Source organism: Hesperophylax consimilis, chromosome 23 (assembly GCF_061612785.1).
Source record: "Hesperophylax consimilis isolate HC1 chromosome 23, BYU_Hcon_1.0, whole genome shotgun sequence".
Classification (NCBI taxonomy): Eukaryota; Metazoa; Arthropoda; class Insecta; order Trichoptera; family Limnephilidae; genus Hesperophylax; species Hesperophylax consimilis.
This window is the reverse complement of record NC_142858.1, coordinates 11,994,587-12,019,042: the sequence shown is the minus strand read 5'-3', so window position 1 is coordinate 12,019,042 and position 24,456 is coordinate 11,994,587. Positions and strand designations below refer to the sequence as shown.

Sequence of the window (24,456 nt, the reverse complement as noted above, 5' to 3'; positions counted from 1 at the left end):
CTATTTACAGTTTGCGCAATATGTTCTGTCCATTTAATATGTTGATCTATAATTATGCCTAAATATTTAATATTACTTTTTTTTAGATTTTTGAGCATTTAGGTGAATTGCAGTTGTCAGTATAATTATTACAAGAGTTATGGATAGTTATATTGGAATTTATTGTTGGGTGCATTTTGTCTGATAATGTGAAAGTCATGAAATAGGTTTTGTCAGAGTTTAAGGAGAGGTAGTTGTCATCTAACCATTGTTTTAAGTTGTTTATTTCTACGTTCGCAGTTTGATAGGCTTCTTCCCAAGTTTTTTTTCTATGATTATAACTGTGTCATCGGGGAAAGATATGATTTTTCAATTTTTTGGTACTGTAAGCATTTCATTCACGTAAATGATAAACAATATTGGGCCTAGAACTGTCCCAATATTGTGTCTGAACTTAATGCATTAAGTTCAGAAACAATGTTAAAGTAATTGATTTAAAACTGGTTTTGTAACAATCGGAAACAATAAATGGTGCATTTGAAAACAAATAGGGAAAATTATTAGGTCAGCCATTGAAATTCATTAAATATGGAGTCCACTCAATCGTCCGCTTTAAATTCACAAAGCCTCGTCAGTACTTGTGTTACATACCCCGCAAATATAACTGTAATATTCTGTGTGCTGTAGTGATTTATTATTGAACAATAGATAAAAGTAAACATAAATATTGTTGGTACATTCATACAGTATAGTAATTAGGAATGAAAAATAATCGGCAAATTCTCGAATAGTAGGTAACTATTGTAGATACGTATAGTATTTGGGAACAGTTGGGACACTTCTACCTTTTTAGAAGGATGACTTTCAAAATTAACCTCACTGCCTTTTCTACAGGTGAAATGTTTTAAAAGTCCTTCCCCTACCTACATATGGTACTCGGTAAAATAGATTGGAAAATATATTGTTTTAATAATACGTGTTGTTTGAATGGTTCTCAATTTAATGAATATGTAAATTAGTGCTTTTGCTCAAGATACCATTTTTTTTTCGTATTCGTTCTCTTTTGTTTGTCTGTTACTACGATAAATTCCAAATACTTTGTATTATTTTTGTCTGTTATGGGTTATGGGTAAACCTTGACAGAATTAAAAACTATAGTAATAATATTGTTCTTGTATAATAGTTGTTCAGGAATATACCCGTCTTTAAACTTAGGTTTATTATATGAGAATTGCGCAATTGGTTTGTAGATTACTTCTCGTGCGTTATCGTTGTTGCAGTTAGTTGTCATGTCCAGGGCTTGCTGATCCTCTTAAACCTATTACAGCATTTTCAACATCTTTGTCAGTTGCTGAAGCAAAGGAGCGGAAACCTTCCTCAAAAATATTCACATTCACAAAAATATTCAAACTAGCTATAGGTCAAAACATCCAAATAAAATCATTCAGGTTCCCTCACTCACCCACCTGCTAACTCGTATAAAAATATCAAGTGGTTACCTCAGCAACTCTTTGAGCAATTGGTGGGTTGCGAACCAGTTTCCACAAAGTAACTAACAAGATGCAAAAATTCTTCGTGCAAATTCCATTTGCAAAGTGTGTTTGGGTTTTTCCGGAAGAGGTATTACTTAAGTAACTAAATTAATTAAATGCTAGACCACTTGTTTGCTCTTCTACTCAACTGGCACTCTGTAAGTTTTCCCACACTTGACTTTTACTATTTTTTCACATTTTTAACGTCAACTAGAACTAAATATAAAATAAGTCACCACAAGCACTGAGACATGTTATCAGTTTGAACTTTGGTGACGAATTACATGTAGTTATGCTTATAATCAACATTATTACAACAAATCGGTACCTACGTACATGTAATATTTAATCGAAATGTATGTAGATGTGACACCGGTCGTCAACTCCAATCCTCTTAGAGCTGCTATTTCAGTATATTTTAAAATAATTTTCTGCGTTTAGTTTTGGTATAGTCGTCATTTATCGGATACTAAGAACTATTGAACCTACCCCGTCGTCTTTGTTAATATTAATTGGATTTTTGTGAATTTCAATTGCTTCCGTAATTAAGCGTGCTCTATGCGATTCGGGTATATTAGAGTTGGAAAACCTCGTGAGACGCCAACACTTTAGAAACTGGAATTCAAGTAAAAGTTTCTCATCCTTACTGACTTTTACGCTACTTTTTTAAGGCGTATTATAGAAACTAAATTCATTCAATTAGATGTTATTATGTTACTTGTTGTCGTTTATGGAAGATTAAACAACATATGCCGCTGAGCAAAAATTAGTCTACAACCCTACTAAATCTAAATTGCTAGTATTCGAGTCAGATGCAGTCCGTACAAAAGTATTACCCGTCAGCCTAGAATAACAGAAAAATTCGAGATTAAGTATTACAGGTCATAATAGCGGAGCTCAATAATGATTCGTATAGGGTAGACCCTGGCTATTCGGATCAGGTGAGTTATTCGGATCAAGCTAAGCAATATGGATATATCTCGGCTATTGTAACCAAATGAAAATGAAAGAATTTAGACATAGCTTCTCCATCTACCGGATGCCATAATAGTAAAATTACCGATATTACAGATTGCTTGGGTTGACTGCTAAAAATCGATATGTGTGAAGATCGTACAAGTTACGTCTCAAATAAATGCCTGATGTAATATTGTTCTCTGCGTTCTTAGTGTTTTTTCTGAAAAGGTAAGCTATTTAGTCATGTTCATATGTTATATAGTTATCAATCAAATGCACAGTAAACAGAATTAAAGCGCAATAAATTGCATTTTGTATGTTTTTCCAATTTATTTTGAGTAAATATCATATTGATAAATGTGAGGTTAAACGGACCGACGGTGGGGGGGCTATTTGGATCATATTTTAGTGCTTTTAAAATTCGATGCGTTGATTGTTTTATATTTTTATTTGAAACAGATGGTGCGCAATTATGTGAAAAAGACAACTAATCAATTATAGTCGAAAATTGCAATGGGTGAAGCCGTTAGGAAAGTAAAATCCGGTGAAATAGGATTACGCAGTGCTGCTTTGAGCTACGGAATCCCATACACGACATTGCAAGACATACGACTTCAATCACCGGGATCATCTCTAATCCAGGAGCAAGACCTGCAATAGATATTGAATCTGAAAAACAGTTTGCGGAAAGGTTGGTTTATTTATCTAAACGTGGATTCGGCATTACTCCAAAAATGGTCAGGAAATACGCTTTTGATTATTGTAATCGTCTTGGTAATCAAGCTTAACGAAGATTTAATTCAGATGTTGGAATGATAGGTCAAGATTGGTTTCATCGTTTTCTTACGCGTCATCCATAAGTCTCCATAAGAAAACCAGAAAGACTATCTCGAGCAAGGATTAACGGAATGGATCCAGACAAAATTTCAAATTTTTATGACATACTGGAAAAGGTAATAAGAGACTGTCAATTACAAGGAAGGCCAGAATGCATTTATAATATGGACGAAACCGGCATGCCCCTAAATAATCGTCCACCGCATATTATTGCTGAAAAGAGAAGTCGTGAAGTGGTATCAATGACAATTGTCGAGCGAGGTCAAAATATAACTGTTTTGGCTTATATGAATGCAGTTGGATCATTCATACCTCCATTTGTCCTGTATAAGGGTAAACGTAAGAAGGATGAATTAATGATTGAAATGCCACCAAAAACCGCTCAAAATTACAGTTCAAAGGAAAAGGTACCCCGGGACTTAAAGTTAAAAAATCTTCCATAACAGCTTCTTCATCGGCTAGTGCTTTAAGAAAGTGGTTTTGCATTTATTGTAATGAAGAGGATGTACAAACATCCTCCAAAGGAAGATTGGATTCAATGGTCTTATTGCCAAGAATGGTGCCACAAAAAAATTTACGACAAGAAAGTGTTTAATAAAGTTTTTATTTGTGCGGTGTGAAAGCCAATAAGAGTGTAATAAGTGTCATGATACTTTCATATAAATTATGGGTTCTAAAACATATTTTTGGTTTTTGTTTTTCTTTCATACTTAAAAACTATTTTTTCGGGTTTGATCCGAGTAGCCCCACCACTGATCCGAATCACCACATATATATGTGGTGATTCGGATCGGTGGAGAGGTCTACAGTAATAGTCATATGTTTTTTTAAAGTTACTTTATGTTATGATCATTAAAATTAAAACATATAAAAATGTCAAATGCTTCATATTAAATTTTTTTTGCCGAAAATGCATTAGTTTTAATTTTTTTCAAGAAAACATAAAAAATGATCCGAATAGCCTCGGTCTACCCTACTGAGCGACAAAGAAGATCACTGTGCATTACGGCAAATATGATCTCTTGAAGATTTAATACGTGTAGCTCAGAAGCAAAAATGGAACTATTTAACACATACTGTACCAGCTGTGGACCGTCTGCAGTAAAGGGTCTCTAAAAAGAATGGAAGTTCAATACAACAACGCGCACTGAGTGTTGTTTGGATAGTCCCGGTACTGCAGTGCGCAGTGCCACTGAGATATTCGAAGAAGGGCGCGTTCCCGGATTCCGAGCCCTAATCAGAAAACGAATCACCAGCTACAAAACGCGACTAGCTACGAGTGAAACGCTCTTGCTATGGAAACACTAGACTTCTGGCAAGGTCCCATTTACTAGCGATGGAGCCAATTCCTGATGTCATAGATGTCTAAAATTTTCTTGTTTTTTTGTATTCTAATTTGTATATACTTTATTATTTTTAGACATCTATGTATTATCTTACAATATTTTAATTTTATTTTTAAATTCTTATATGTTATATATGAAACTCATGGGCTTGCGCCAATTTCCCCGAAAACTGAAATTAAAAAATTCATATTACGGTATCTTTTTTTATTTTTTGACTGTTCATTAAACATTTCAAATATGCATAGCTCACGTTGGAAATGACCTTACGAACTGAAAATCGTTGTTACCTAGGGATTTCAAATAAAGCTGTGGGTACAGTTGGGGAGTTTTTGTTGTCACACAAACAAATTTAATCGTGACCGGTTAAATCATCACAATGATAATTCATCACATCTTTAAAAAGTTATATAAAGTCACGGAAAGTTATGAAACAAAAACTTTATTAACTGGGTTAAGTAGGTTAGGTTAGATGCTAATGACTTTATATCACTTTTTAAAAGTGTGTTGAATTGTCACTGTGTTGAGTTATCATGGAACCAATTTAACAGCTCACAGAAAATTTAATATATTTATTTATATGTACACACTAATTATACTCCTGCTTTTTAAAATTATTTTATCCAATTTTATTTTATCTATTTTTTTTTACTACTGGTTATATACATTCATGTAATTTAAAAGTCACATTGGGCGTATATAATAAGTAGGTACCTATGTGTATATATATATTTATGTTGAGATCACTACGATGATAATCATTGTTTTTATTTATATTAACTCCACACAGGAGGCCCTGAAGAAAATAATTTCCCTCAGGGCCTATGTCATCTTTGGGGATGCTGTGTGGAGGGAAAAACAGTTTAAAAATTGTGTTAAAACTGTTTAACATTGTGTTATTTTTATTCGCTTGTAAAATTATTAACCCTGATACGTGCTGAGCCTTGTGAGGTTAATAATTAAATTGTGAAACATTAAATTTGAATACGTGAATAAATATAATAATATAAATGTACTTTACGTAGATTTCTAATATCAACGTTTGTTTTTCTTAGTTTCAAGTACGAGCTGCCCTTTTCGCCAGAAGATGAGGAATATAAGTTTGGTAAGTAATTTGATAACTTTTACTACGAATTCATTTATAATTAACAATGTTTCATGTTAATCCACGAGTATAATTTGACCTTTATCTTAACATAAGCGTGTAAGTTTACATTATAGTCAAAACTTTGTATGGTCAACAGTAGAAGTCAAAGTCACAGTAAGATCACGAAATTGTTTCTCAACTCTTTCCCGAACCAAAGCACCCATCACAATTCTGTTTATGAACACAGTTTGAACTTAACTTAATAAATTTGTAAATAAAGTTTTAAAATCAAAGCTGAAAATGCAAGCATTTTTTCTTCCCATTTTCTGTCTTCTTTCTCACAACTAAAGTGTTGAAGTACTTCGGTAAAACTGTCTGAAAAAATGACTGTTTCCATGATAATATGGTGAGACTTATTTAATGCATTAGTTTATAGTTTTTTGAAAATTTACACCTTGTTCCAAAAATGAAGATTATTTCAGTGAGACCACTATACAGAATCTAAATGTTGCTTTGAAGGTCTTTGGCCTAGTTTAGCGACCAATTATGAAGAGGCAGGAAGTATCCAACACCCCTCTCAACCCTAATCCCCTTCAGCATCGTAACATTCACATTTTCTTATTAGTACTTACCTACATTGATTTCGTAAATTGTTTTTTTTATAAATTATATAATTCTTAAATTCTCTTAAGCTGTATACTCCTTATATTCTTTTATACATATATATTTTTTAATTTAAGTAAATACAGGATAATTTTTACTGGTGACCGGGTAAATCATCAATATGATAATTCATCACATTTTAAAAAAGTTATATAAAGTCATAAAAAGTGATGAAACAAAAACTTTCTTAACTGGGTTAAGTAGGTGAGGTTAGGTTAGGTTTAAATTTTTTTTCATCGTTTTTATGACTTTATAACACTTTTTAAATGTGTGTTGAATAGTCACTGTGTTGAGTTATCATGGAAGCATTTTTACTATACATGATATTCATTGAACATTTCAATTACCCAGTTAGTAGAGAAATTTCGGGGCTAACTAGGGAGCTAGTCTATTTACTAATTAAATACATAATATTTATGAATAGTTAAGGTGGTCGTAAATAGTAGTCATCGTTATTACAAGAAAAATACAGTATCTAAGTATTAAAATGACAAAAGTAAAAAAATAACAATACATAAATAAATTGCTACGGTGTATATCTAAAAATCAGCGATCATTTCTGTAAAAAAAGTAATGCCAGTTGTTTTTTAAATTTTAAATAGTTTTTTTCACTTTTTATTATATCGGGTAAATCGTAGAATAGTTTAGGGCCTAAGTATTCATAATGGTGTTTTGCACTTGTCATGTTACATCTAGGTACATATATATTCCCAGATGTTGTAGGTCTTAAGCTTCTCGTTGAGGACAGTTCAGATTCTTTAAAAACTTTTGAAATAGCACTATACTTTCTATATTTCTTTTCATCTCTTGTACATTTCATATTTCATGCTTGATATATTCTTTTAATGTACTTATATATATATATAATATATCATAATTCAATTGCAATAGTTTCACTAGTTCCTTGTAGTCGGGTTTCTTGTGCCGCATCACAGACCATAACCATTTTAAAACGAAACGTTTGCGAAGATTTCTAACGTACATTAATATTCCAGTTACTCAGGGGATTTCCTCTCCCGACGTTCTTCTCAGATATATTATTTTTATCGCAACTTTAATCACATTACTGTGCTGGCCTACTTTCGATGGGAATTATGAGATATTTATTGAGTTAGCCTTATTTTTCAGCGTCTCAGTTGCATCTTGAAATTTCTTTCAGAATTGTTTTGTTTTCAGACCCGTCGTATATTATGATTTACACCTATTATGGGGGGAAGGAAAGCATCTAAACCTACATACGTAGTCTACCTAAATAAAATTTAGAAGATTCCAACTGTGCTATATATATTTTTTTATTTATTTTAGCTTTGGATCTCGGTTAATATATCACGAGGAATGTATTAAAGGTGTGTGTCATAGATGTATCCACTTTAATTTAATTTGTTTACTCACGCTAAAAACACACCTAAAAACATTATGTTACTTATTCGCAAACACCGGCCTTTGAACCAGCGCCTCTGGACCCAGAGCCGATAACCACACGGACTACCCTGATTAGCTGGTTTTTATTAGGTACGTTATGTGTTATATTGTGACAGTATTTTAGACTAATATTTTGACCCCGATCAGGTTTCACTTGTTTGTCGCGTCGCGACGCGTCGTGGCTGTATTTATCTAAATTTACGTGGCGTATAGTGTAGCTTTCAACGAAAATTACAAAATATATTAATTATTTAAAATATACATCAATAATAGTATACATTTATATTATTATTTATACATTTATTTTATCATTTGTCCGAGTATACATTTAGGCACAATCAAGTTTTAAAAATAATTAACCCAAGTTTGGTAATTAAACATAACTTGATTGACTGCTGTAATATAGTACCATATTATGAATACGAACCAAATTCATTTTTCATTAATTAGAAAACGAATTTTATAAAATATATTATGATAAAACTATACTAACGGACCGAACGATTAGTCATAATAAACCCGATATAGTTTTACATGACAAAATTTAAAAAAAAACTTATATCATTGATGTCCCTATTCCAAATTCCTGTAATATTCAAAAATCTGTTAATGAAAAAATAAGAAAATACACAGATTAAGGAAATGAAATAAAAAGAATTTGGCATTCTCAGACTATAAAAATATTACCATTCGTTATTTCGGCTACTGGCATTATACCTAGCTCTCTCATTAAAAATTTAGGCGTATTAGATCTATCAAAAAATTTATACATAAAGATGCAAAAGTCGGTCATTTTGAATACATGTAGGATAACGAAAGATTTTTTAAATATTTTTGTTGAGGGATCAGTAGGATTTATAGGCCCTGTTAGGAGTTCTACCGAGCCGAAGCCTCTGATATGAAAATATCTGGAGTCGGTGAATTATTTTCCCATTTGATCTCTGGTGAGTTGACGTGTTGTTCTTGTATTGTTTTGTATTCATTTTGCTTAAATAATGCACTTGCGTATTGTTGATTGACTAGATGATCATTTGTGGAAAAGTGAGTGGAAGGGTTTAGTTTTTCCTATGGGGAAGATTTAATCCGGACATAAAATCGGAAGTAAAAAAAAAATAGCAATAACCTATACATAAATTATTTTTTTACCGAGATAGAGCTCTAAATTTATCCTCTATCAATTTTTATGATAGCTTAGAATTTTCTTGTATCTTTGTCACTTAGAAAGCAGTGAACACACATTTAGGTAAAGAGAATTGTTCAAAATCGAATAGAGTGTTCGTTTTGACTCAAAGTAAAACACATACCTATGGAGTTTGCTTTAGATTTTGTGTTTTGCTTGTGGTGAAAAAAACTAACTAACCTAACCAAATAATTCTACATTATCCAGTTACCGTTGTTTATACGTATTTAAGGTTTTATTTTCATTTAGTACTTTTTTATTATAAGTTAAAAGAAATATACATATTTCACTTTCTTTATTTTAAAATACACATAAATGCTTTTTTAACATTGTTGTTCACTACCTAACTTACAAAAGTAAAACGTACTTAGGTAAGTTACTTTCACTAATCTTAAGAGCATACATCTAGTTTATAACTAAAATATCTTAATTCTATTTAGTGTTTAAGCTATCGGGAAGGAGATTGTATGTGTGCACACCCTCATGGCCTATGTTACTTTTACCACTTTCATTATTTACTGAAATCGTGCACAGTTTATTATTTTGTCTTGTGTAGTGTATACGTTTTCATAAATGTTGAATTCGTGCGTATAAATCCATTTTGGATTTTGTGGATTTAATAGGCATATGTTATATTTGTATAACATAATTATAAGTGTGTTTCATGGTATACTCTTTTGGTAGGGGTATCTGGGTTAGAATAAAAAGTTATTTTATGACTTTAGTCTGTATTATTTGTAGGCAGTTTAAATAAGTTATGTATGTGTATTCAATATCAATTAGTTAACAGGCCATTAAAAAAACTAGTAAGGGAATTTTTGAAAAGATCAATAAAAATTTAATATAACTTGAATTAAAGACTAACTAAGAATGCATGTTAAGGACCCATAGTAAGCGTTCAAAGATGATTTTTCGAAGAAAACTTCTTCTAACTGCTTTTCACTTTGTGGTGGCATTATTTATTTTTTATTAAAACACAAATAACTTTGTTTACATCACTTTATTTCGATACAAAATCTCAACATGTTTCATGAACCAAGTTCACTTAATCAGGAGCACAAGTATACTAAAGTTATAATTAAAATTAGGTCTAGAAAGAAGAGGTAAAAGGAGCGGGAAGGAGTAAGAGATAGTAGAGGGGTAATTTTGAAATCCTAGAAATAAGAAAACACGTGAATATGAAAGCAGATATTATTAATAAACAAAAAAAAATTATAAACCCCTTTTAAATATTTTCCCAATTACCCGGTCTTTCCCGTCTAATGACATTTTAATTCCTACTTTGAATAACCCTCCCCCACTCTTACCCCTCCCCGCTCCTTCTACCTCTTCTTTCTAGACCTAATTTTAAGTATACTTGTGCTCCTGATGAAGTGAACTTGGTTCATGAAACATGTTGAGATTTTGTATCGAAATAAAGTGATGTAAACAAAGTTATTTGTGTTTTAATAAAAAATAAATAAAAAGTTCAAAGATGGTTTGAAAGGGAGGGTTCCATGATAACTCAACACAGTAACAATTCAACACACTTTAAAAAGTGATATAAAGTCATTAGAAACGATGAAAAACGACATTTAAACCTAACCTAACCTACTTAACCCAGTTAATAAAGTTCTTGTTTCATCACTTTCCATGACTTTATACACCTTTTTAAAGATGTGATGAATTATCATTGTGATGATTTAACCGGTCACCGAAAGGGAGATATTTAAATACGAATGTTGAGTAAGCGCGCTAATATTAAAATACGATAATAATTAAGCTAAAATGGTGAAAATATTTGATAAAACACGACTCGTTTGAAATATAGTAAAAATCTTTTACTATATTTCAAAATTTAGTCGCATTTAATGATACACTGTGAGTTTTTTCATGCCTATAACATATCAAATAATAGAACATAACATGTTTTTTTATAATCTTCGGAGCTTACTTTGCAATTTTTTTCTATCGAGGGTTTGTCATATAATTAACGTTTCTGCATAAAACATGTACAAATGTACTGTCTTCGAAAATAAGTTTTTTTTTAAACTTAAAAACTTAAAGAGTTGACGAGAGACGTGTTATGAATCGGTACAAATTGGGTATGCGGGGCTTAAGTGTACATAGTTTATATGTGTTTATAAATTAGGTAGTAATAAATTCATATTCTGGATACTTTTCGATACATTGTGAAGCCTTCGGACAAGTGCAATTTACAATGATTTGCACAGGTACATTTTTAATACATCATCAACATCGTCGTTAAAACATAAAAGTACTTAAAGAAACTCACCAACGAAAACAGATCTAGGTAGTTATTTGTTTAAAATGACACCATTCTCATTTATTTTGTATATTGAAGCATGAATTTACCGATAAAAACTTTTACAATCCAAACTGCTAAATCCCAGAACAGATTTCACGTTTAAAATATTTTGATTCTAATCAGGAAACCAACCTAACATGTTCTAATCATCGAAAAGTTTTGCAGTAATATTGTTTCAGAGATAATAAATTGTCTTTAAGATGTAGATAGATACTATTAATATTTTCGATTTAGTATCCGTGTTAAAATAGTAAATTTACATTCAATAAAGAAAAAAAACAACCCGTAAAAATAATTTTTAAATTTTTTTTGTCTGTTTTTATCAATAAATTTATTAAAAATTACATTATTTATTTTTTTGGTCTGACTGAGGATTGAACCTTCCTCCCCAGGGACTGACTCTTAACTGCCGCACGGAGAAAAATGGGTTTTGCTAATTCATCTAAAATCTCTTAAAATTATTGGTAATCCGGTTAAAAAAGAGATTGCAGGCCGTTTTCTGATAAAATTTTAACGTAGATAACTAACATATAGGAAGAAGTATTCATGCACCTGCATTTGCCTTAATAATATACAACGACGAAAGGCGAAAATATCAGAATTTTTATGTATTATCTCGATGTCGGAACTCGTGTAATGTATTCGTATTATACCAAAAGTGCATGAGGAAATCCATCAAATGATTAGTTAAGGTCTGGAATCCAGGTTTTAATCGGATTCCTAATAATTTTAATAGATTATCAATAAGTTAGCAATATTCTATACTAGTAATTTTTCTCCATGTGTAAATTTAAAAATATCTTTTATAACATAAAAACTTATAAAAAATTGGTTTAGCTGAGAATTGAACCTTTTTTCTCGGGGACTGAATGAGTAAACCGTGTGATTACTTAAATCAAACCGAATAAAAATCAAATCATGACCGCTCGGTGGCTAGTTAGAACTTATTTTCCCCAAAAAATTCATCCTGACGATTTGCGTAACATCGTTCATACTCTTATGTTATGTTCTATTACTTATCACTGTACTCCTGGACAACTTACTTATTACGATGTACACATGCAAAAGCCGTTAATAAATAAGTAAATCTGCTTCGTTGGTTAGAATCATATTTATCACATAGAAGTCAATTAGTTACTGTTAACGGTTTTCAATCTTTGTTACGTCGGGCGTACCACAAGGATCACAGCTTGGACCTTTGCTTTTCTTAATTTTTATTAACGACCTTACATTTAAACTCCGCTGCAACTTTTCTCTATATGCTGACGACCTCAAGTTAAATAAAGCAATTAAATCCATGGAAGATTGTGAACTCTTACAACAAGACCTTAACACTTTATCTGCTTGTTGACAACGAAATGGAACTGAATATAGCTAAGTGCAAAGTTATAAATTTCACTAAGAACACTTACAAAAGCCTATATTCATATAGCCTATGTGGTCGCAATCTGGAAACAGTTGAATCGATTAAAGATTTAGAAATTATATTCAACAACAAACTAACGTTCAACCAACACATTGTAAGTAAATCAAATAAATTACTTGATTTTATTGTAAGATCAACTAAACTGTTCATGAATTCTAATAGCCTAATAATTCTATTCAATTCGTTAATACGCCGTGTTCTTGAGTTTGGTCAACAGTCTGGAATCCACATTATATCACACATGTATCTAGACTTGAATCTATCCAAAGAAAATTTACACGGATTTTGTCTTATCGATCAGGTGTCTACCATCTACTAGACGGTTACGAACAAAGACTTACATATTTCAAATTAAAGAGTCTAGCTAAAAGACAAAACATAAATGACCTGCTTTACAAAATTGTGATTTTTTTTATATTAACTCCACACAGGAGGCCCTGAAGATAATAATTTCCCTCAGGGCCTATGTCATCTTTGGGGATGCTGTGTGGAGGGTCTTTTTGTGGAGAGGAAGGAGTGAACATGGGTCTTGAAGAGTCCCATGTTGTAGGAGGGAGGAAACACAGAGGCCGGCAGTTCGTTCCACAGCCAAGCTGTTGAACTTAAGAACGAATCGTAGAAGCGACCCGTTCTCATGTGACAAATGTCAACCCTGTACAAATGTTGGGCACGTGTTTGGCGTGTATCCCGACTACGCACCGGTGCCAAAGGGATCAATGACGCTAGTTCCTCAGAGCATTTTCCATTGTAATACCGATAGAACAAGAACAGCATACCTACCTGACGCCTGTGCTCTAAAGATTGCAGTCCGTTTGTTAAGATTGGGGAATCTATCAAACGGACCGCCCGTTTTTGCACAGAGTCAAGGGTTTTTTTCAGGTATTTAGGGGCTCCGGACCAGAGATGGCTGCCAAATTCGACAGTAGGGCGCACTTGCGATTTATACAGGGTCAGCAGTTGTGTACTATTAAAGTATCTGCGGGCCCTGTACAGTACGCCCAGCTTATGAGAGGCCAGCTTTACTCTGGCTTCGATGGAGCCCCCGTACCTGAGCTGGTCACTTATAGTTACACCAAGCATATCAATGGAAGGCCTGTTCGGAAGATTGCTTCCGTTGAAGGAGACTAGATTATCATTTAGATCCCTTTTAGACGTAATCAGACAGGATTGGGTCTTTGAAACATTAAATTCGACGAGATTATTTTTACCCCAAGAGGAAATACTCTCGAGATAACCGTCCATTCTCTGCTTCAAAGCCCTCCGAGCCATTGGAGTTAGTGTGCCCTTTGGGGGCTTGTCAAACAAAAAGCCATCATGAACTGTACTGTCATCCGCGTAGCAATGAATCGGTGCACATGTCAAAAGGTCATTGATGTGCAACAAAAACAAATTCGGAGACAGAACCGATCCCTGTGAGACGCCAGCATTTAAAGAGTGTGAGGAAGAGGTGAAACCGTCAGCAACTGCCTGAATCGACCTATCCCTTAAAAAGTCAGCAATCCACGTATACAGGGATGCGGAAAGTCCGTAAGAAGGCAATTTGTTGACAAGTCCTCGGTGCCAGACCCGGTCAAAGGCCTTGGATATGTCTAGTGCGACCGTTTGGGTCTCACCGTGACGTTCCAAGCACCGCCCCCAAACATGCCGACACATACGTGAGAAGATCACCGCACGAGCGGTTCCGCCGGAATCCGTATTGACGGTCGTTGATAATTTTGTTCTTCTCGAGGTATTTGAGCAGTTTGTCGTTGATCACACGTTCCATCACTTTGGACAGAACTGATGTGATCGCTATGGGGCGGTAGTTGGCCGGGTTGGAGCGGTCACCTTTCTTGAGAATAGGGTGAATGACCGCTTTTTTCCAACCAGAGGGCACAGTGCCACACTTCAGGGACATTTTGAAGAGCTTTGTCAAAACTGGAACTATTTCCGCAGCACACCTCTCTCTCACACCTCTCTTGCATTCCTTTGCCGATTTGTTGTATGCTGATCTGCTTTCGGGCGTTCGAGATGTGTTGTAGGCTCGGTAAGCCGCGTTTTTTCGTCGAAATGCTTCGGAGCATTGTCGACTGAACCACGGCTTTGAGCCCACACCAGTTTCTTTAGTACTCGATTGTATGTATGTATTGTAGTGTAACCGTGTGGCACAGTAGTTAAGAATAGGTCTAACAGATTGGAACGGTGCGTCTGGACATCAGGAACCCTTGTAGACTCCTGAACCAGTTGCTCTAATCCGTTGCAAATGGCAAAGGATTCCGCCTGTCGGCCAGCCGAGTCCGTTAGGCCTGAGAACTTCAATCATGGTTCGTTATGAACATTGAAGTCCCCCAGAACAATAAACTCGGCCGAAGGGTATCGGGGCAAGAGATCATCAATAGTATCTCTCAAATGTTTGTAGAGCTCGGAAGTGTCTGATTCGCTATGGTTCGGTGAGCGGTATAGACATGCGTAGAATCTTGCCGTACTGGCAAGATTGCAACACATTACGTCGAATCTGGAACAGACTCAATAGTCGTACACAGTTGACGTCAGCTCGACTATAGAGGCAGACTCCTCCTTTGAGTCGGAACTTGCTTGCAAGGGTAAAGCCCGGGCAGTCCAGATAGGAGGAGTCTGGCGGCTCGGCTATCTGAGTTTCGAATAGGAAAAGAAGGTTGGGACGTTGGGACAAAAGATGGTGATGAACAGAATTAAAATTAGTGTGCAGACCGCGAATGTTGGCAAAATTTACCAACAGTTTTGGCCCGCACAGGGGACGCCTGCTACTCTCCGCTGTAATGATGTTAAGTTTGTTTTTATGTATATTCATGATTTTAATTTTTTATTTTTTATTTAAGGGTATGAGGTGAAAGGAATGTCTGGAAAGGAAAGGTATGAGGGGTGGGTAGGAATCTGGGGTTCAGGCTGTCCAGGAGTGATGAGCGTTGGTTCCAGCCCACTGCGGTGATGGCGATAGGCTGGGAGAGTCCGGCTGGAGAGGGCATCCAATGCGCCCCAAACGCTGCTGCTGGGTCAATAATCAAGTAGATAGTAAAATAGTGCATCAAATCAAGTTAAACGCCAGGCCCAAATTCACTAGAAACCTTAACATATTTTCGAATGAATTTTTTACCAATAACACTTGTTATTTTAATCCTATATCTAGAATGTCTCGATCATACAACGATTTTGCTAAAACACATGCTTGCATAGATATTTTTGTAAATAATATAACTTGTTTCATAAGATATCTCCACGATTTCTGTACCTAAAAAAAATAATAATATTGTTTGTTGATTTTTGATGGTTTGATATTTTTTTATTATATACCTAATTTAAACATATTTTTAAAATTATTATATCTTGTAATTTTTAATCTTTGTAAAATAAAATACTGATATTGTTTTGATAGTGAATGTGCAAATGTGATTGCTGCAGACACATTAGTCTAGGTAAATTTATATTTGTATCTAAATTTATTTTATACCATACAAGAATGTACTTTAAAAGTCCTGTTTGTGTCTCAAATAAAAAAATAAAGCATTCTGTAAAATAACAATTAAATTAAAATAAATATATTTTTTTTTTTCAATATCAATCAGTCAAAACACGGATATTGGTTAAAATATTTGCCATATCTTTCACTTAAAACTCATAAGTGTGAAAATATACTATATTGGATAATTCTTTTTATGCCTACCATTCCCATGACTAATTTAAAATTAAAATTGTGGTAATTACACAATCACTATTAATGATTCTTAAATTTTGCCGATAAAATTTAACAGCTATAAAAGGAATTCTCCACAGCCCAAATCCTTGCCACATTCTCACCAAATTAACTTTAAAATTAATTAAATTTAACTTTAAATTAACCTTCGATCCAGAATTAAAGCAGTATTGTTTTACGTCAGTGGCGTAGCAAATTTTTCACTCTCTGGGTAAATTGCTATCCTACCCTGAAATCCTTCGAAATGAAAGTTAGTAAAAAAAAATATTTCAAGATAGGTAGGTACTTATGTACTTGTGTATGTACCATAGCATGTTACTCAATTGGCGGAGTCAAATATGATATTTCCAAAAATAAATTTTACATTACGAAAAAAATATACATAAATTATGCATTAAGGCTCCCTAGTAAGCATTCAAAAAGAAGACGAAGATTTTTTGAAAGGGGGATATACCTATAAATACGAATGACTCGTTTTAAATAGAACAAAATCTTTCAACAAATGTCCAAGTTGGATTTAAAGATACACTGATAATTTTTTCATACATATAGCATTTTAAATAACAGAACAAAATGTGGTTTTATTAATTTTCGGAGCATTCTTCGCGCTTTTTCTATTGAGGAAAATTAATATAATTACCGTTTCAGCTCTATAATAATAAATAAAAGTGTTTATTCCGGTATGCGGGGAGGTTAGTGCAGTCCCACACATTCCATATAGAGATACAAAAAAATATATTATCAAAAACAAAAAAATAGAACAGAAAAACAAAGAAAAAAACAGAAAAATCAAGAAAAAAAGAGAATAAATTGAAAATAAAATAGAATATAATTAATAGAATAATAACAATACTTTAGGGAGCCGTGACTATATTAGGCGCTAGTATTTTTCTCCAGTGTGCGTCAATTCTGGAGGATGGAGTGAGGCGGGCTTCCATCGTGAGGATATTTCCAGAGCTTCTTATCCTTTCCCTCATTCCTGCCACCCTGGGCTTAGTAAATGTATTAAAATTGCCGATTTAAATAATATTTTTGACATAATAATTTTAACTGAATGTTGGATCAAATCAAATTACACTCACACAAACATTACAGGATTTACAGTTTTCAATACACAAAATAATAAGACACAGTCAGATGGAGTAATTGTCTATGTAAAATCTGAGCTGGACCCGATTATATCTGAATTATTCATTGATAATGCCAACTGCCTTAAAATAAAAACCATCCAGACCACAATTCTTGCACTATACAGGTCACCTAAACACCAAAATATTTCATCCTTCCTTAAATCCTTAGACTTGGCCTTATTTAACTGTACACCAAATGAAGAGCTAATGGTGATCGGTGACATTAACATAGATTTACTTAAACCAAAAGCATCACAAATACTCGACTATAAAAATCTCATGACTCAACATGGGCTTATTTCTTATATTAATGCTCCTACTAGAGTAACTGATACTAGTAACTCATGTATTGATCACATATTTCTACGAACAAAAAAAAATGCAAAGGGAATTATGTATCAATCAACCATAACGGAGCATTTCTCAATACCAATTGGTCTTATGCATAATAAACCCACTACCGGTACGTCACGTAGTAATATAAAAAAGAAACACATTAATCTCGAGAAACTAACTTCTAAAATTATTTTAGAAAATTGGCTCTCCACTCTAAACTCCACAGACGTAGACATTGCTTTTAATACCTTCTCTGAAACTCTCTTGCAACATATTGAGGATGTCACTGAAGAATACCATGTGAATAATTCAAAAAATAAAAAACTGAAACCATGGATAACAGATGGCCTAATTTTTTGTATTAAAAAACGGGACAAGCTTCACAAAAACTTACTCAATAATCCAGACATTCAAGCCCAAATATTTTATAAAAAGTACAGAAATATATGTAATAATATCATTAAAACCACAAAAGAAAACTACTACAAAGAAAAACTGTCCAGAGTCGGTAATAATAACAAACAAATTTGGAATATCGTCAAAGAAATATCTAACACTGATCACCCAGTACAACCAATCAATAAATTAAACATCAACGGCCAAGACACCTCCCTAAATGACCATCCAGACACTGTGACCAATCACATAAATGAATACTTTTGCAATATCGGTAAAAATCTAGCATCAAAGATTTTAAATAAGACATCAACCGATGAAAATGCCCTTGCCGACATTATCAATCAATGTGCCAGTGAAACAGATAATATACTCACCTTAAACTCGACCAACTACGATGAAATTTCTCAAACTATTAGACAATTAAAGCCCTCTCATTCGTGCAATCATGACAAAATTTCCTCAACTATACTAAAAACAGTTGAACCCTTTATAATCCATCCATTAGTACATATCATTAACCTAAGTCTCACTAAAGGTGAATTCCCAAATAAACTCAAACTTGCCCTAGTTCAACCAATTTTTAAGTCCGGAAATCCTACTGACATAACAAACTACAGACCAATTTCTATATTATCATCACTATCAAAAATTATTGAAAAATAGTAAAAAAAAGACTTATCGACCATCTTACAAAATATAACATAATCTCGTCAAACCAGTATGGCTTTAGAGAAGGACTAAATACAGATTCAGCTATTTTAGAACTAACATTTTTTTTTTATTGAATAAATAGTTAATACATAATATCAAAAAACAAGTCCTGCTAAGCCGATTGAATTGGCTTGTCAACAGGTGCTTAAAGTTAGTTTCAAATACATTTTTTAAAGTTATAATTTACATCTTATATCTACAGAATTAACATTTTTTTCATACAATTTTTCATACATATTAAAATAAATATTTTTTTTCCGATAGCCAATTTTTCACCATATATTTAACCTTATTCATAGATTTACATTGCTTTATAGTGTCAGGTAATAAATTAAATATCTTCGGTATGTTGTATTCAAACGTTCTCTGTCCGTATTTATTATTAAATTTCGGAACTATTAACCCGTCATTGCGCGTGAATCTAGTACAGTATTTATGTTCTAATTTTTCTTTATGCTGCGGGGTAAATATATACTGAATTATGATTTTTTGCCATAGTATAGCCTTAACAGGTAAAATTTTGGCACTCTGAAACAGCAACGGTGTATTATGTCTCTGTTTAAAAATATTAGGGACGACTAGTAATTTTACAATTGCGTTTTGTACAACTTGGACTTGTTTCAGATTGGTTATACTAGTATTTCCCCATATGGTTAATCCATATCTTATAATAGATTCTGCCATTGACATATAAATTATTTTAAGTGTTTCAATTGATATGAAAAAATTTAATGTGTACATTCTGCCAGCAATTGATCTGAGTCTTTTACAGGTTTTTTTTAATATGTTTGTCCCATTTGAAAAAGCAATCTACTGTAACACCAAGATAGACATATTCTGTAACTAATTCTAAGCTTTCACATCACATCACATATAAACAAGCCTTAGACAAAGGTGATAAATGTTTGGCAGTATTTCTGGATTTAGCTAAGACATTTGATAAAGTATCTCATCCAATCCTTCTAGCCAAGCTCAAAAAAATCGGAATAAAGAATAAGGCATTTGATTGGTTCAAATCGTACCTCACAGACAGAAAGCAATGTGTTAAGCTACCATCGCATAAACCATCCCATTCAACTAGCATTAACTTTGGTGTGCCACAGGGCAGTGTACTCGGTCCCACACTTTTTCTCATTTATATCAATGACTTATGTAAACTATCTATTATTGATGGCAATATAATCACTTTCGCCGATGACACTGCCCTAGTACTAAAAAGTAAGACATGGGAAGAAACATTTCATAGAGCGGATCTAACATTGCAAATTATTAAACAGTGGTTGGATGATAATCTACTCACCTTAAACATAACTAAAACGAAATATATAACGTTTTTATTATTAATTTAATTTTTATTAATTTTTTTAAAAAGAAAGACAAACATTCCCAGGTTACGAATAACCCAACAATGTTTGAAAATCTCCTACTACCACCACAGAAAGCCGAAAATGTTGCTTGTGTTGTGATGGAGGACTTAGCCAGCCGAGGAATCGAACACGCGACGCTCGGGTGAGACCCAAGCGCTATGCCCACTCAACCACTGACCGGTCAATATTAAGGTTTAGTCTTAATATTCCGAGTCAGCCTTCAATCAATCATACACTAAAAATACATTCTTGTAGAGATAACTCTAGTTGCCTGTGCAATACACTAGAACGAGTAGATTCCATTAAATATTTGGGTGTAATAACTGACAATAAACTACGATGGGAAGATCACGTAATAAATGTTACAAACCGTATACGGAAACTGGCATATATCTTCAGGTCATTACGAAATATTCTAAATAAAAATACAATAAAAACGGTATACTTTTCTTTATGCCAATCAATTATATCTTACGGTATAGTAGTCTGGGGAGGATGCTCTAACACGACATTAGATCCATTAATTAAAGCTCAAAAATCGATAATGCGGACTATTTACAAAGTACACTATATTCACCCCACGAAGGACTTATTTAACGACTTCAAAGTACTCAACATAAAATCCTTATACGTCAAAAACATATCCCCCTACTATAAATTCAAACATACGAAAAAAAATATTTTTGAATCGACCCATAATACAAGATATTCCAACAAATCCAATTATACTATTCCCCCAATAAAAACCTCAATAGCACAAAGACAATTTAACTTTCTTGCTCCAAAAATATTCAATAATTTAACGTTAGAAATAAAATCAATAGCCAAATACGACAGTTTCAGGAAAGCGCTCGGGGATTTTTTGATGTGTGATTGTTATAGTGTTAGTAGCCTATTCCAAGTACTCAGATAGAGGTGTATATAATGTTTATATACGTGAGGATGCGTCATATGGGTGTATGTATACATGTGTTGTTATATGTATATTGGTATGTCTGCTGCTATATACACATGTGTGCTTGCATGCACACATATTAAAAATTATATATAGAATTATGTACTTTTTAATATTTCTATTTTTGAGACCGATAATTCGTGGTGGAATTCCATTATAATATATTATAATAAAACAAATAAAAAACATATAAAAACTTTACTTTACTTTATTAAGTGGAATAAAGTTTTTTATTTGTTTTATTATAATATATTAGAATTATGTACATTTTTACAATCTAATGCTAATTTACTTCTTTCTCCTTTCTAATTTCTATCTTCTACTTTTTATTACAATTTTTCCAAAATTTTAGCTTCATTTATAGTTACTAATTTCATATGTTTACACTAGATTTCATATTTTATACAAAGTAATTACACTCAATTGGTCACCATGAAACAGGCAGCCGCCTAGTATGGTGATTCATTATATCTACTTTATGTAAATTTCAAAATAATGTAACATGTATTAAATAAATAAAATAAAAATTAAAAATATTATCTTTAAAAACAACTTTTTTTAAAATTTTAGTGTTCAATTATGTTATAAATCGATAGAAATCCGGAGTGCAGGGGCTTCTAAGCACTAGGAAGTTAAGTGTTGTAGGTTTGAAAATTTGATGCTTTGAAATATTTTAGTATAACTCGTCTTTGAAATAAACTAGCACTTTTTGATTCAAGTCTTTTTATAAGCACAGAAAAAATATCAGGCATATAAAAACCGCTGTAAAGTTAAATCTCTTTTTTACGAACCTCTTTTCGGTTATAGTTTTATTGTATAAATTAATTTCTTTAGAAAATTACATTAAAACATTAAATATTTGTGCCTCTATAAATTAATACAGGCGGCTGGTGTAGAATTTGGACGAGAATTTAAACCTTAACGCCATCATATAATGAGTGTTATTGTTACCGGCCAGATTCCAATTGCTACACGACATAGTGCACGCCATGTTTTACTATTAATTTTTTTAGATAATACTGGTAAAACATGTAAATATTTGTGCCTGCATAAATCAATACAGGCGGCTGGTGTAGAATTTGGACGAGAATTTAAACCTTAAAGCCATCTATATAAGGAGTGTTATTGATACCGGTCAGATTCCAATTGTTACACGACGTAGTGCACGCCATGTTTTATGACTTTTAAATCATATTTCTTTCTGACGAATCATCCGGTATGTTAACAAACAAATACCACAAACATAACATTCCTACACAGAACAAGAGTTTTTAGATATGAGATCCCTGAGTGTAGAAAAAATTGTATGACCGTGTTAGGAAAATGAGATTAGAACATAATGATTAGCTGATAAAGTTGAATGACCAAGATTAAAAAAAGGAAACCTGTTTTTTTTATGTGACACCTAACAAGAGCATCTCCGTCTGTACAGCGTTGTGAGGCGGGTTAAGGTAGGGGCTGTAGGAAGGGCTTAATTAATGCGGGTCTTTAAGAGGCCCGGATTGCATGAAGGAGGAAAAACCGATGCCGGAAGCTCGTTCCACATACGAGCCGTCTTACAAAAAAACGAGTGACAAGTTCTCAGGAAGCCAACATCAACAGTGTTCCGCTCGTGTATGTCGAGTTTATCAATGTACACCGGGAATCAATGTTGCTAGCTCTATTAAAATACGTGTAGTACAGACTCATCATGCCCACCTTGCGTCTGCGCATTATAGATGGCAATCGCTCTGTTAACAATGAATTGTCAATACGACCGATCGCCCTCCTTTGCACAGAATCAAGTAGGTATTGTGGGGCTTCAGCCCAGAGTTGGCTTCCGAATTCAATTGCTGGGCGTACTTGAGATTTGTCTAGGATTGGCAGCTTGTCGCTATTGAAGAATCTGCTAGCCCTATACAAGACGCCCAGTTTCTTGGAAGCCAGATTTACTCGGGCTTCTAAACTTGATAAACTTCCTCCGAGCATTTGAATGGAGTCATTGGGGAGGGTGCTTCTATCAAATTGCGCCAGTCATTTGGAGCTGGTGAACGAAGAGAGGAGTTGTAAATATAATACGACGCAAAAGTGAATGGTAGAAGATGGTGGCGCGATCAAGTCAATCAAATTCTTGGGTCAGATCGTGTCAATAGAGAGAATAATAGGAGAGCATGTTTAAGACGATGTTTGAATGTGAATGAAGCAAGCAGTGTGCCGAGACAGAGTTGTATTGCGGTCCATTCTATCTGTCTGTCACTGCGGGGAAAATGAGATAGTTAATTTATTTATTTATTTAAACTGGGTTTTTACAGACGATCTCACTTACGTGAGAACAATCCAGTTATAAAAACTCAGTTAATTTACAAATAGGTACAACAATAACCAAAATCTACTCAGCCATAGGACACATTAATTTTCATATACCTAAATAAAGATTAAAATATAAATCAAATAAAAATAAAAATTCGGAATTAAAAATATATATGAAACACAAATATTACAGATAAGTAAGAGACGCAAGTAATACATAATAAAATCAGTGCAACATATTTTTTAACAATGGCAGCTATTTATTTTACTTTATTGCGTAAACACTTAAGATCTCCATACAATTTGAACATAACAGCTTTTCCGCAGTTTATCATAATAATTAAAATTATTAAATTAAGCATATTTTCTAGAGGTGTGTGTGTGGGGAGGGGAGTGGAGAGTAATATTTGAGGCTTAGAGTTAAAATTACTATGTAAAAATTTATGTAGCTAGATGCTTGTTTAATAATGGACACCAGGGAACTGACGGGGACAGTATTTAACCTCCGAATCCTAGGTAAGACCACGAAGCTATGGTCCTCTCGGCTACTAACTGGTATGTTCTAAATAGTTAAATAAAATACTTCCAGGAACTCCCGGATGTACCTGGTGAGGTCACCAGTCACCTATCTCAAAAAGCCTAATTTCTTTTTAAGTTTAGGCTTTAAAGATAGAACTTTTTTGTTGCGAAAGAAAATGAAATACTTATTGTACGTTCTTACAATTTTTGTAAATATTATTTTTCGATATGGTTGGATAATCATGAAGTGCACAAGAAAACCAGCATTTTCCTTACAAAAAGTTTCTCCCCGCAAAAAAACTTAATT

At 33.3% G+C, this 24,456-nt stretch overlaps 1 protein-coding gene across 1 annotated transcript in view; it reads left to right on the top strand.

The window, feature by feature from the left end:
- The window catches only part of Eip78C (Ecdysone-induced protein 78C), an 81,141-nt gene that overhangs the window by 19,027 nt on the left and 37,658 nt on the right, over window positions 1-24,456 (top strand). The window contains exon 2 of the mRNA XM_089645973.1: window positions 5,704-5,753. Coding sequence (XP_089502099.1) covers window positions 5,704-5,753 — 50 coding nt within the window. The remainder of the gene's footprint in view (window positions 1-5,703; window positions 5,754-24,456) is intronic.